Here is a 16036-nt window from a genome sequence, read left to right on the forward strand (position 1 = left end):
TGCAGGTACAGTAGATCACACAGATGTCAATCTAATGCCCTTTACATAGATGAAACATTTCTTACTTTCATATTCCATCTTCAAAATCTTCCCCATTTCATGGAACCACTAGTGTGTAAGTTTTACCACTTTCAGTCATTTCCCAATTCATTTATACTTCAGTACAACTAAGGAGTCCTGTATGTCAGTCAAATCAATTACCAAATCCGCTAAAGAGGAAATTCAGCCCCCTCTTTAGTGGTTCTGCTTCCCTCTCTGGCACCACAAATTATAGCACCTGCACAGATGTGCCAAAGGGCTCTTCCTGGCATGACCAAAACTGAACTGCATATTCAAGATGAGGCAGAATCTGTGTTTTGTAAAGGGGTAGAATTATTGATATATCTCTTGAATATACTGTATACCCTTTTCAACGCATAAGGGTTGTGCTAGCTTTGTCAGCTTGCCATTGCATGCTATTGTTAAAATATTACTAAACCCAGGACCCTGCATTTCCTATCACTGGTTTTCTAAAGTACACAAAACATGGAAATGCAATTATTTTAGTAAATATAAACTGCTAAATACCTTTGCTCATCAGGAGTCTATACACTGTAGCAGTCCTGTGACTTCTATCAGTGTCCGGATGAGCACTAGTTAAGGCTTGTAGGAGGAGTTTTCATTCTCCTCTGACTGTCCTATGAGGCTGCATGACCCCTGACCCTCTGTCTGGACAGTGCTGTTTAGCCCTGTGCTGATAAGGGATGGGCCGAATGGACCCCTGTTCGGTTTGCACCAGAACTTCTGAACACTGAGAAATTCCGGACCCAAATAGCAAACCCCATTAAAGTCAATGGGACCCAAACGTCAAAAATCAAAAGAGACTATTTTGAAGGCTTATATGCAAGTAATTGGGCATACAATAGTTATAGGGGTGCGAGTCCTGCCCTGGGGGACATGTATCAATACATAAAAAAGTTTGTGTTATTTTTAAAGTGAAAGCATAACATGAAAATTTTCTTCCAATATAGTGCCTGGGGGGTCCCCTTAGTCTACCTGTAAAGTGACAGATCTGTACCATGTTTAGAATCTGCTGCAGCAATAATTGCATTTATAAAGCAACAGGGGTGGCAGCACAGTGGTGTAGTGGTTAGCACTCTCACCTAGCAGCAATAGGGTCACTGATTCAATTCCTGACCACGACACCATCTGCCTGGGTTTGCATGTTCTCCCTGTGCTTGCGTGGGTTTCCCCCCACACTCCAAAGACATGCTGGTAGGTTAATCAGATCCTGTCTATAAATTGGCCCTAGTATGTGTATGTGTTTGTAAGCGCGTCAGGACCCTACGGGGTAAATGACCATGCTATATCAAGATGCAACTCAACTCATTAAACCCAAAAAAATTAAAATTTTCCCTACAAAATACCTTTATTTTGCTCAGCAACTGCTGGGGCACCAGTGTGTATGTTGAGGCCACAATGTAGTGTACTGGGAACAAGATTAGAGATTTTTTGGATACATTCTGGTGTCACTTTGACTTTGGATAGAAGTAACGGGTGTGTAAAAATTGGTCTTTGGGTGTTGTGGCGCCTTTCCACCGTAACCCTATAGAGGGTCTCTTGATGAAAGCAAGAATTGGGCTTCCTGTAAAAAATTGCAATGATACGCACCTGTCAAACAGGTGAAGAAAAATTGGTCTTTGGGTGACAGTGGCGCCATCCCACCGTGACCCTATAGAGGTACTCTTGATGAAAGCAAGAATTGGGCTTACTGTAAAAAATTGCAATGATATGCACCTGTCAAACAAGCAGAAAAAAATACTCTTTGGGTGTCGGGGGTGGCTTCCCATCGTAACCCTATAGGGGTGCTCTTGATGAAGGCAAAAAAAATTGCAATGATATGCACCTGTCAAACAGGTGCCGCAAATCGGTCTTTGGGTGCTAATTGTGCCCATGAAACCTATACCAAAAAACATTCTTCCAGATGAAATGATTGAACACCCTTAAAGCTAGGCAGCCTCGAAATCCTGCAGAGAATCCACATCCCAAAAAGACTTAATCAGTGATATCGGTATCAGGGGCTTCATAGCTGGTAATCCAGGACTGTGGACAGACGCATTCTATGATAAGTAATGTAACCTCCTGCAGCATTGAATGTCCGTTCTGAAAGCACATTGGATGCAGGGCAGCCCAACAACTAAATAGCCTACTGGTTCTACTAGTTCTGGTCTATTCCCATAACCCAGTAAGTCAGTGGATCATCAGCTGGAAAGCTCTCCATCTCTGTTTTGGCCCCGAGGTAATCGTCCACCGTGTGATGTAGACGCTGCCGATGGCATGTGAAAGCTGACAGCCCTGGACAGCGAGGAATAAAAAAAAATTACAAAATGGCTCACTTAGGCGGATGCCTTTCCCAATGCCCCTCTCTTGACCAACAAAAGACTCAAAATTACGTTTTCCATGACACTGCAACCTACTGGAGTCATGCCCTGGTGGGCATGCCACAAATCAGGCGGTTTACAGGCAAGTGGATTTCCAGCTGAATTTCAGACAACCAAGCACTGGCTGTGTATGACTGCCTCAAATAGCTACAGACTCCTCTAGCCAGCTTTAGCACATCTTGCAACCCAGGGTATGTATTTAGGAAACACTGCATCACCAAATTGAGGTTATGTGCCAGACATGGCACAAGTGTCAACTTTCCCTGTCTAAGGGCGGACACGAAGTTTGAGACATTATCGCACACAACCATTCCTGGCTCCAGCTGACGTGGTGTGAACCACTTCTGGGTCTGTCCCTGTAGAGCTGCAAGAATCTCTGCTCCAGTGTGGTTCCTGTGCCCTAAACATATCAGTTGAAGAACTGCATGGCACCTTTTAGCCTGACTCTGGGAATAGCCCTTGAACGCTTAGGGGGTACCTGATGTTCATAGGACAATTCCGCAGAGGAGGGAATGGAGGTGGCGGAGGAGGAGGGGGTACAGCTCACAGGTCTGGTACCATCGCTACTAGCTGTATGGAGACATGGGGGCACAACAAGCTGCAGCAACGAGCCCTGTTCTGCATCTTTTCGAGTTGCAAGCAGCATTACCCAGTGTACTGTGAATGAAATATATCATCCCTGTCCATGCTTGCTGGACCATGTGTCAGCAGTAAGGTGATAATAAGGTGATGGTAAGGTGACTAATATTCTACACTGATAATTGAAGCAAAATAGCACACTAACTAACTAATAGCACTGAACAGAGCCATGTTCTATCTCTCTCCACGCCAAAATCACACTGAAAATGGCTGCCATTGAAAGAATACTTTTATACTGTGGGGCGAGAATGAGCCATGATTGAATAAAGTCATGATGACAGTGTCCAATCATGACTCTGCTAGTGCTCTGTGCCATGATTGCCTGAATCTTTTACTGCTTCAGCCAATCAGGGCTTGCTATGCACTGTTCAGTGCCGCAATGCATTGTGGTCGGCTTGGGGGTGGGGAACAAATGGTTTATTCAGATGTTCGCAAACTTATGCTCGGGCCAAACCGCTTGCCCATCCCAAACTCTCTACCAATACACACAAAACTGAGCTGAATGGATTGGGGACTGTGGAAGAAGGGGAGGATCAGAGAAGACAGGATCAAACTGTCTTTTTACACAATGTGCAGGATTAACCCCTTAGGATCCTTAGTGAGTATAGCAAGCATGCTTGCTATACTCACTAAGGATCCTAAGGGGTTAATCCTGCACATTGTGTAAAAAGACAGTTTGCATATACAGACAGATTTTACCATTATAGGTTTAATAGCACTTTTCGTCTGATCTACAAGTGCCCCCAGATCCTTTTCCCTTACTGATTTTCCATCGGAAACCCCTCCTAATGAGTATTGTATTTTTGTCAGCCAGGTGCATAACTTTAGTTTTCTCAGTATTGAACCTCATCTACCATGTTCAACGCCACGAATTGGATATTTCATCAGAAGCATGTTTAAAGCATCATGAAAGGAGTTTCTCTTGCTCCCCTGCCCTACATGGACAGTGTCTATGTGACAGTGAGAGAGGGTCCCAGCACTTACCTTATCCACCTCTAGTGCAAAGTCCCAGAGGGCAATTGTGTGATTGCAGACTCTGAGCATGTTTTTTTTTCCTCTCCGGATTTAGTTACTGTACAGTATGTTCTATAAATCTAACTACTACTAATAATATAACTATTTATCCTTTTCCAGTGCTTAGATCTTTAATTAAACAATGCTATGTGTGAAGAGTTAATCATAGAATCATGCAACCTAAACATGCTGTATTATAAGAACCTCTTCTATATGACTTTGACTTTCTTTCCTTTTTTTCTCTAGAACACCCATGTGGATTCTAATGATGAAAACAAGGAAAGGGGAAACTGGTCCAGAAAATCAGACTATTTACTGTCTATGATTGGATATGCTGTGGGATTGGGGAATGTGTGGAGGTTTCCCTATCTTGCATACAAGAATGGAGGAGGTAAGAACATAAACTTTGTTGGCCTGATATAAATACTATTACTACTATTGACAATTGGTAAACTATTTTATAAGCATATTTTCCTCAAATGATATATGTAGTGTATGTGGTATGTGTTTATGGAACGACTGTATGATACATATACGTTATTTCTTACATTTCGTCCATGAGATAAATAAAAGATGTGTTTTAGAATTTTTTGGGATAGGACTACTAAATGTTATAATAAGATAGAGGAAGAAAACTTGGAGGGAGGGATGGGGTGGCAAAATTCAAATCAAATCCAGGCAGGGGCGGCTCCAGACAATTTTATTTGGGGGTGCTATGGTGGTGCTTGATGTTAAAGTGAGGGTGGTAATGCGGCATGCTACCACACACCTGTGGGTGTGGCCAACAAATGGGTGTGCCCAGCAAGTGGAGGTTTCTTCCTAATGGCGTACAATGGTGATCAGTATGCCCTGGCCTCTGTAATACACAACCCTACACTTCCTTTACACAATTCTACAAATTGACTTATAAGTGCAATGGTAAAACTTATAAATGAATATCCAGTGCAAATCAAACAATGTAATGCAAAATAGTAGTGATGGTGTCACCCCCTCTGCAAAAATATTTTGAGAAATTGCAGAGCTTCAATGAGCAAATAATGATGAAACCTCATTAATACAATAACAATACCAGTGATGCAAATCAACTCGTGTATTATATTAAATATCCATTGAAAAAATGTTTTAAAAATTATGAAAAAAATAAAATAAAAAATAGAAATATAGTGAAATGATTAAGCCTGGGTTCACACTGGTGTGATGGGGGAAATCCTGTGTGGGTTTCCTCATTACACCTGAATCACAGACGGTTCAAACTGACATCTGCAAACCACTGCGGGTGTCAATAGAAAGCTAATGACTCCCCCAGATTGGTTTGCAGATTGCAGTGTGAACTGTGAAATGGTACAGGAATCGGATCACATGGGTGTCAATAGACATGCAATCTGATTCCAGTGTGGACCAAAAAAAGAGTCCTGCACTATTCTGGTGTAAATGTGATGGAATATCAGCCATACAGTTGCACAGACATCGCATGTAATGCGCACAACAATGCGGTGTGAATCACATACAATGTCTGTGATTGCACAAGTGTGAACCAAGGCTTAATGTTATTATAGGTGAGGGAATAGGACTGACCCATATTAATGGATGCAATTGGACTATTGCTCAGACTCAATTAAAGTGATTGTAAGGCTTTGTTTTTAATGTTTTATATTTATTATAAAATAACAAACATATCCATTGTTCAGCTCGTTTTGCACAAACGTGGCACCGATCCTCGACTTCTGGGGTCCGTTGGCGGCTCTCGTGGCTCTTCCCCGCATTGTATAACCCCCTGGGACAGTGATGGTGAACCTTGGCACCCCAGATGTTTTGAAACTACATTTTCCATGATGCTCAACTAAACTGCAGAGTGCATGAGCATCATGGGAAATGTAGATCCAAAACATCTGGGGTGCCAAGGTTCACCATCACTGCCCTAGGAGAAGTGCTCTCCCGGGGGGGTTACCTTGCGGGCATGCTCCCAAGTCCAGCATTGGCGTCCATAGGCGCCAAATGTATGACTCGGCCCCGCCCTCCGGCACCCACATCATTGGATTTGGTTAACAGCAGCGGGAGCCAATGGTTGCGCTGCTATCAATCTATCCAATCAGGAGCCGAGAACCCCCGGGCAGGGGAAGAGCGCATCTCTCTGCCGTGGGAAATTCCAGGGCTCAGGTGAGTAAAATGGGGGGGGGAGGCGGAGGGGCTGGTCACTAAAAGACATTTTTTTTACTGCATAGGATGATAATATAATGATGATGTAATATAAAATGGGAAACATTAACCAGATCAGTCAGTAGAGGGTTAAATAGTGGTGGCTTAGCAGTGATACAGAGATTTGTAGAGGGGGATGGAGAGTGTAAGAGGTGATTACAGTGTAGAGGGGGAATAGAAGTTACATTAGATAGGGGGATGGGAGATTTGTATCAGAAATGAGGAGGAATGAGACTAGAAGAGAGGAAGACACAAGACCTGAATATAGGGGATCAGCTGTGGCTGTGTTGGGGGGGGGGGGGGGGCAGAAAAGAATACACAGGCTGGGGGCAGTGAGTTGGAAGAACAATCCACTGTGAGACAGAGAAGGAGAGTACAGGAATGACTGAATGGAGACTTACCTGAGCACGATCAATGGGACAAAAAAGGAAGAATGCCAGCAGGACAAGTATCAGGAAGGGGGCTGGGGTAACAAACTTACAGAAGTTGATAGAAGATAATGCTGGGAAGGAGAGCTGATAATAGAGCACTGCTGCATGTTCGGTTAGGCTGTCAGCAATGGGTATGGGCACCACTCCTGAATCCGGGGACAAATCCGGGGACACACAGGCTCCGGGGACAGTGTACTCAAAACAGGGAATGTCCCCGGAAACTGGGGACCTCGGTTACCCTAGCATAAACTCTCTACTTTATTTTGCATCCAGACCACCAAACGTTTTATTTTATGTGCATGGGACTATTAGATCTGTTTCTGTCTAATAATGACCTTAAAGTGACTACTTAAGTGTGCTTCCAAAAAACACATCTTTGGGACTACTTTCTAGCAAGATGTTTATCAGAATGCAACCCCTACTGCCATTTTTTTTTTCTTTTTGATTTGCTTATAACTTCTCTATGCACATTTTGAAATTAGAACTGAAAAAAAAAACTAATAAGAAAATCAGTTTTCCAAATTAAAGACATGCAACCAAAATCAATCACAAGTTGCAAAGTGAATGTGTTCAAGTGAGCTTAAAAATCTAAGATTGATAATTTTCCATTTTTTGAGCAACAGTCATACATACAGAAAGAAAAAGCTGTTTTGGGTTTGCTCCAATTTCAGAAGTGATAAAAGACTGACGGTCTTGTAATATTGATATTTTTTTTTTATGTCCAGCCTTATAAATGTTTTTAGCAGCAGATATTGTGATAACTGTAACCCATAACCTGATCGTGAATGGGGCACACTTTAAGGCTGAGTTTACACTGGTACGACATGACAGTTGAAGCCCTTTGGATCCAACTTTGCCCTGCGACTTGAAGTCTGACATGCGTCCAACTTCAGTGAACAGGGGTCCGACTTTGATCCCTGACAATACCAGGCACTGTGTCTGATATGAATCTTTAGCGGGAACTCCATGGCAAATAAAATGGCATTAGTTCCCCCTCCAAGAGCATACCAGGCCCTTCAGTTTGGCATGGATTTTAGGGGAACCCCCCACACCCAAAAAACACCCCCCAAATCCATACCAGACCCTTATCCAAGCACACAGCCTGGCAGGTCAGGAAAGGAGGTGGGGACGAGTGAGCCCCCCCGAACCGTACCAGGCCACATGCCCTCAAAATGTACCCCATACTCATTCACATAGGGTGGGGGGCCAGGATCTGGGGTCCCCCTTATTAAAAGGGGCTCCAGGATTCCGATAAGACCCCCACCCGAAGACCCTGTCAACCAACGGCCAGGTTTCCGCAGACCCTGTCAACCAACCAAGCCAGGGTGGTCAGGAAGAGGCCCTTGTCCTAATCAACATTGGGACAAGGTGCTTTGGGGTGGGGGGCGCAGGGCCCCCATTGTTGAGGGCATGCGGACTGGTACGGTTCAGGAGGCAGGGCGCTCCCTCGACCCCACCCCCTTTCCTGACCGGCCGGGCTGTGTGCTCAGATAAGGATCTGGTATGGATTTTAGGGGGACCCCCACACTGTTTTTTTGGCATAGGGGTTCCCCCTTTAAATCCATATCAGACTGAAGGACCTGGCATGCTCTTGGAGGGGAAACCCATGTCAGGTTTTTATTTTAAAGTTCCCCCTCAAGATTCATACAAAACACAGTGCTTGGTATTGGCGTGGATCCAAGTTGGATCCCCGTTCATTGAAGTCGGATGTGTCTCTGACTTCAAGTCAGCAAAGTCGGATCCAATGTAGGACGAGTGTCGTGTCGCACCAGTGTGAACCCGACCTTAGGTAGGTCCTGATTACATGTTCAAAGTCTGATCAGTAAGCAACTGATTGTGTTTTTATTCAATGGTCAGTTAATCAGTGACAAGACAAGACACGTTTATTTAATTCTTAACAATAGTGTATTGCAAAGAATATATATGTAGCATTATGTTCATATTGAACTCTGGGACACTTTGTGCAGACTAATCAATCCAAGAACAATTGATGCAACTGCCTGTAAAAGCTATAAAATCGTCATTAATCCTGTTTTAATATCCTGCCTAGGATTCACTTCTAGCAAAGCTTAGGTTTTACACAGGCCTTACATTCTTCTCTTGGACAGGGGATTTCATAAATCAATACTGGCAATAAGTGTGGAATTTGTAATGACTAAATTCTGTTCTCTGTGATTTCCATATATCCAGCATACACTTAATACTTTAATGTACGAGGAAGTGAGATGGGAAAATATTCTACACTTACTGTAGAGAAGAGATCTCTGACCTTTATTAGCACAGCATAATCCACAATCAAATACTGTTAAGTGATGGAGTAATAAAATAACATTAAACATAAAGCATGTCTTTTGCATGGCCAAGAGTCTGTTCAAGGCATGTAATCCTATGTGACATTGTGGGAAGGAAAATGAAAATCTGGACTCATGAACCATAGGTATAATGAAGTAAAAAAAGTGTAATAGCCCAGAGCAACCAATCAAAATTCAATCTAAATTCACACTTTATGACTAATACACCAAGGGAGAAGAGCAGGTTCACTGCTACATAATCTACATAAAATGTGTTCACTCAGAATTTCCAATCAACTGTATATATGCCGTATATTTAGATGATTGAAGTGAACATATTTGCACCTTATTCACTCCACAAAGTGAAAATTCTCGTTTATAAATAAAATACAGCTCTTTATGTGTCTGTTTAAAAAATTAGTTTTCCTCTTTTTGTGTGCTCAAAAATGTTTCTAACATTCATTTTGCACATGTTCTCACTTTATAGAGGAAAATGGAAAAGACAATAAATTGACATAAGACTCCTTTCACACTGGGGCGTTTTGCAGGCACTATAGAGTTAAAATAGCATCTGCAAAGCACCCTAAAACAGCTGCTCCATTCACTCCAGTGTGAAAGTCCAAGGGGCGGTGCGCTGGCAGGGCATCAGAAAAAGTCCTGGCAGCAGCTTCTTTGGAGCGGTGAAGGAGCGGTGAACTCACCGCTCCTCCCCATTGAAATCAATGGGGCAGCGTTGCTATACCGCCAGCAAAACCCTGAAAGCAATAACACCAAATTGAACACACCCGCTCCCCATTCACACCTTGTAACACTAACGAGTCACACCAGGGAGGGAAAATGGCTAATTGTTCCCAATTTGGAAAATTTATTTTTTACTCTCTTTTGTTGCCAGCAGTTTAGACATTAATGGCTGTGTGTTGAGTTATTTTGAGAAGACAGCAATTGACACTGTTATACAAGCTGTACACTCTCTACTTTACATTGTAGCAAAGTGTAATTTTTTCAATGTTGTCACATGAAGATATAATATTTACAAAAATGTGAGGGGTGTTCTCACATTTGTGAGCTATTGTATATCTGTAGCGTTTACTTATCTCTCTCCAAAGCTCTAAGTGTCGTTGCTCTCTGGTGCTTCATTCTTCTGTTATCAGCATGAGATAACATGAGCTAAAAATTTGTGTCGGTGAGGGAGCTTAGAGAGAGAGAAGAAGGGAGCTTGTCTATACATAATACAGCTCTGAATGTTCATACGTTCCTCTGCTTATGTGGAGGGGGGGAGGGAGTTCCTTTTCTCCAATCAGCTCTCACACAGTGTAAATCCAGTCTCCCCACCCTTATGTGCTGCTCAAAGGTGAAGAAATAGGGTCTAGAAAGGGGAAGACAGCAGATATACACAACAAACTTATGTACGAGTATTTGTTTTGTATCTGTGTATCATCTGAGGCTATTCACTTCACTGGGTATATGTAAGGGTTTACAACCACTTTAAAGAGGAAGTAAACCCTGATGAGTTTACTTCCTCTTTCATTCCCTGCAAAAGTAAAGAATAATGGACTACTATGCATCGCATAGTAGTCCATTATGTGTCACTTACCTGATACAGGAGCCAGCGATGTCACCGCTGTCCCCTGTAGTCCGGAGCATCCATCTTCTCGGTGGGTCTCGCCGCTCCGCCGCTGTCATTCGGCGAGGCCGCAATGACGTCACTCCAGTGCATGCGCACGGGAGGCGCCACGCGTGGCATAGTCGCCGTTGACGGTGCCGCGCTCAGAGCGCCTGCGCGCTGCTGTCTACGGCGCATGCGCCATAGACAGCTGTGCCTGTCTTTCGGCAAATATCTCCTAAACCGTGTAGGTTTAGGAGATATTTCTTGGACCTACAGGTAAGCCTTAATCTAGGCTTACCTGTAGGTCAAAGTGTATTGTAAGGGTTTACAACCACTTTAAGCAAAGCATCTGCTTGTCCAAGCCACTTTTAAAAACCATGTCCATTCTTCACTAGCAGGGTGCCCCATGGGGTCCCAAAAACAAACAGGCAGCTCTGGTACCATTCAGTGTTCAGTCGGGACTCAGCCTTTTCACCTTGCAGCAGGCTCCCTCAGTTGCTGAGAGAGAGACCTGAACATAGGTCAGCTTACATGAAGAGGCCTGTAGACATCTGAAACGAATCAGTGAGTTCTGGCTCTCAGGTAAGATGTGGACCTATGACTGGAGACTCTAACCCATCCAAAGCTCCACAAAGACTCAGTGTTCCAGGACCCAGCCAGAACTGAAAAAGATCAGGAAAATCCTGATCTTTTAAGAAAATATATAATAAAATCCTGATCTTATAAGTAAACCCTGAGCACCCCCACCACATAGAGGTGAGCCATTTATACACCATCCACAATCCTGCCAGTCAGTGCCTAATATTATCTACAGTGCAGGTCAGCATACAGAAGGGTAGATGGGTGGTCCAAGGAGCTGGAAAATTGTTTTCTTTTTGGCAGTATGACCAGCCTCTGGACATTAGCAGAATAGCACCTCTAGAGTAGAATGGGATTTCTTATGAAATATTATACAGCATAGCATCCCTTTGGCAGTGTGACACTTCCCTGTCTACTGGCAACATGTACACTGGTACCCATCCATGAATTTCCTGGCAAAACATATCTCCTTTAGCAATACTATTGTATTTTCTAGTGTTTTCTTAACAGACATGACTGAGTTTGTTTTAGCTTTATAAAGACAGCATTGCTCTAGCTGTGCAGCACCTCTGACACGTGCAAACACAGCACCATTATTTCCCTGGCAATATTGCACTTCTCTGCCCTTATCTCACAATATAGGCATTGGTCAGTGTGTGCCATGTCTGCTTTCCCATCACTTCCACACTGGAAAAGAGGTCCCCAATGAGCACAGCAAAAGAGAAGCAGGGATTGTATGCTGGCCACACACAAATCAATCAATTATATTTTGAGTTAAGGTATATTTAAAACTAAAAAGAACAATATAATATAACTTGCCAAGGGGCGTGGCTTGGCCGGCGGAGAGGATGGCGGCGCATTAACAGAGCTCCGGGAAGAGAGTCAGCAAACAGCCTTATCTGTCCTTCTTACACCGCGAAACATGGGCAAGAAAAGTCAGCTAACACCTCACGCCAGTGCCCGGAAGAATCCGAGCGGCGGAGCGGCCCGGAATATTAACGAGATCTTTAAATCCCAGTCTGTACAGCGGGCGAACGGCCCTGACAAGATGGCGCGGCCGCATGGCGAGGAGGAAGACTTCAGCGAAGATTCCCAATCTGCCTCGGAGGACACGGGTAAGGGTCTCTCTCACTCCTCTAAACCCCTCACCTATGACCACATGTCAGGATTTGCGGCGGACATAAAGTCCACGTTCTCAGCAGCAATAACAGATCTAAAGACTAATCTGCTTGTACTGACTGAAAAACTCACAACGGTGGAGGCCGCAGGGAGAAGGAGGGACAGAGACATACACACATTGGAGTCAGTGGCGGAGGCACACTCCGCACATTTCATAGAAATGAACCGCCATTTAGAGGATTTGGACAATAGGGGGAGGAGGAATAACATCAGGGTGAGGGGGATCCCCGAATCCGTGGAACCTGATCAGATCATTCCTGCACTGCAAAGACTCTTTAACAGCCTCCTTGATAGACAGGAAGATACGGCCATAGAATTTGTGCGCGCCCACAGAGCGCTTAGAGCAAGAGGCCCGGATTCTGCACCCCCTAGGGACATTATTTGCTGTCTCCAGAACTTCCCTCTAAAAGAGGACATCATGAGAAGAGCAAGGGGAAATGACCGCATTGTCTTTAATGGAGCAGCCATTATGCTTTTTCAGGACTTGTCTCAAATTACATTGCGCAACCGGAGAGCTCTACGCCCGTTGCTGGATATTCTCAGAGAGCATGAGATCAGGTACACCTGGCACTTCCCCTTTGCGCTTGTGGTATCACATGGGGGTAAACAGTTGTATTTGCGTACTCCAAGTGACCTACCGGAGTTTTGCACCGCCCTGCGTCTGGAGCCACCAGCCTTACCGGAGTGGTACCGAGAATTTGCCCTACCGGTGCACCCCCGGGAAACTCATGGTTCAGCCTGCTCGACTCCGGAGAAACAACTGCCAAAACGCATGAGAAGCTACAGGGGGAGTCATTCCATCATGGATACCCCTAATCCCAGACCTACTCCCTCCAGGAACCGGGGGGGTGACCGGGACTAATCTACTGGTGCTCCACCACTCTGTGTGATGTTCCCAGGCCATATTGAGTGCTGATTGTGTGACTGCTAGCTTACATAGAGGGAAGTCAAGGCCTATCTGGAGGGGACAGTGGCGGGAACTGACTATTCACCCGCAATGATGGAGAGACGCTATGCTACCCCAGACCTGCTTTTCCTACTACAGGGCTAAATGTGTGGTTCGCACTATTGCAAACGGATGTAGGACGTTGCTTACACCTGGGCCCCTCGCCCTGTGGGAGCCTTGTTCAACTTTTGTACATGTGAACTATTATGCTACGGGGCGGGCTGGGACACGGCCTCCGCGGGTAGCCGGGAATAGTGATTATGGAGCTTTTGTGTTCTTTGCTAGATCCTTTGCAGATTGCCCCCGGATTTTATATCCCACCAAATACAGGATTAGTCTGGCTACATCCCTCTTGCTGCACTACTGGAGCGAGACTATGCACCACCTGCAGAGGTACTGAGACTGGCCCACGCCGGGGAATGTTGTTCTGCTTTCTCATGGTACATTACCTGCGTTAGGCCCCGGTATACTTTGGAGCTACCGAGACTTGGCTACCACTCTCCCCACTTGGCCTAAATACTAGCTGCGGCTCGTCACCACAGACACAGATGGCGGATGGCCTGGGGGCGACTACACAGGGGGGTTTGTACCCTTGTCCTTTAAGATTCGTTTTACAGAGCTGAAGAAGACAGACTTTTCACATTTCATTGATTTTTTCTTTTTTTTTTGCTGACTCTCTATCCCATCTCTCCATGTTACTTGTTAAATTACTTACATTTGTTTAAGTTTCTTATTTACACCGTGATAGCTTTCTCTATTTCGTTTTGATAGGGACTACACGGTGTCACTGTTCAACATACGCCTGGGTCGGATCCGCAAACAAAGCGAGCCGCTTGACGGATCACCCCACGGCCCCACCAAGCTTTTCCAGACCGGGTAGTTTACCTGATCTTGGGAAGGGCTACTTTACAACCCGGTAGGCTGTGTTTGGTTTACTGAGGTTTTATCTCTAAATACTTATCTCTCGGAAGCAGCTTCTTCTTTCCGTTGCTTCCTGATCTCATTTCCTCTTTTCTAGAGTTTTTTCTTCATTCTCTCTTTTTCTTTACCTCTATCTTTTCTTTCTTCCTGTTCCCCTATCCCCGTCCCCCTTCCTTTACCCACCTCCTCTGTCATAGACACCTGAGAAGCTTGCATACTGGTTTGACCTGATTTGGAGGTTAATGGTTCTGCAGAACCTATTCTAATCACTTACTGCTTATCATATTTTGTTTCTCTTCTCTTTTCGAAGTACTCATACCATGGTATACAAAGAGCTGGGTGCTGCACCCTTCGTGCTATCGCATAATGTGCAGGGGCTGAACATTCCAGAAAAGAGATCCACAGTCCTCAGGGAGCTACAGAAAGGTAGGCCGCAATGTGTCTTCCTCCAGGAGACGCATTTTGTTACTCGCCAGACGCATAGATTGACCGACAGATACTTTACGAAATCATTTCATGCGACTAACGACGAGTCCAAAACGAAGGGAGTCTCCATACTCCTGGGCAAGGACACACCGTTCGAGGTCTCTGAGACCCTTTCTTTTTTTTTTTTTTTTTTAATCTTTATTTAAATTTTTTCCATACAAAAAGTATAAAACATAGTATACATATACATATGCATCCTACTACCCCCCCCCCCCCCCCTATAGCCCTACTACCTCTTCATATTTCTTCGTTGATTTAAACAGTTTCCATTGCTTCCATTTCTTTCGAAATTTCTTTTCCCCGCTCTCCTCATCCTCTTCCCATCCCTCCATTCTATACATGTCCTCTACTTTACCTATCCATTCCCTCAATTTTGGGGCTTCCGCCTGTCTCCAGTTTTTTGGTATCAAGCTCTTTGTTACGTTTATTAGGTTTCCTATGAGGCCTTCTTTGTACTTTTGAGTTGGGGTGTCTGTACCATGGAAAAGACATGTCCATGGGTTTTCTAGTACCTGAGTTCCTGTTATTATTTTTATTAAAGTTAATGTTTCTCTCCAGTAATTTCTAATTTTTGGGCATTCCCACCAGATATGTGCCGCAGTCCCTTGCTGTCCACACCCTCTCCAGCACATCCCGAGTTGCTCTTCCTGATATCTCCTCATCTTGTCTGGTGTCCTATACCATCTAGCAAGGCTTTTATAATTCATTTCTATTGTATTAAGATTTTTCGATGTCCCGTGTGTTAAGTGTAAGATTTTTTCTAAATTCTGTTTCTCCCCTCGTGGCCCTATTTCTTCTTCCCACTTTTTTATATATGTAGGTACCTCCGTCTCGTCCACTTCTCCCAGCATCTTATATATCTGTGAGATATTAACTCTTATTATTTTCCCCTCACATATCCGCTCTAAGGCGTTAAGGTCTGTTCCACTTCTCAGTGGTTGTGGCAATGATGAGACAAAATGTCTGAGCTGGAGGTACCTCCATCCGTCTATATCCATGTACTCCTGTAGTGTTTCTAACGTGTTTATTTTACCCGCATTTATTATATGTCTCAATTGAATATCTTCTCTTCTAATCCATTGTCCTCCCATAGTGCTCTTCCCCGGTGGAAATAAATTATTTTCTTTTAATGCCATTAGTGGAGAGTTGTATTTCCACTTATTATGCTTGTGAATTCCATCCCATATTCTGAAAACGTTTTTAGTGAGTGCAAGTGTTGTTGGTCCGAGTGATCTGTGTTTTGGGGGTATCCAAATTTCCTTTCCTAATCGTGTCTCCGCAGCGCTGTGTTCTATTGCCACCCATCTTTTTTCATTATCTAATTTTGT

General features: G+C 44.2%; 1 protein-coding gene across 1 annotated transcript in view; it reads left to right on the forward strand.

The window, feature by feature from the left end:
• Positions 1–16036, forward strand: part of LOC143923602 (sodium- and chloride-dependent neutral and basic amino acid transporter B(0+)-like) — a 126301-nt gene that overhangs the window by 22057 nt on the left and 88208 nt on the right. The window contains exon 2 of the mRNA XM_077447431.1: positions 4320–4464. Coding sequence (XP_077303557.1) covers positions 4320–4464 — 145 coding nt within the window. The remainder of the gene's footprint in view (positions 1–4319; positions 4465–16036) is intronic.

Source organism: Lithobates pipiens, unplaced genomic scaffold, assembly GCF_037356315.1.
Source record: "Lithobates pipiens isolate NorthernLeopardFrog02 unplaced genomic scaffold, aLitPip1_a1.2 Scaffold_1, whole genome shotgun sequence".
NCBI lineage: Eukaryota > Metazoa > Chordata > Amphibia > Anura > Ranidae > Lithobates > Lithobates pipiens.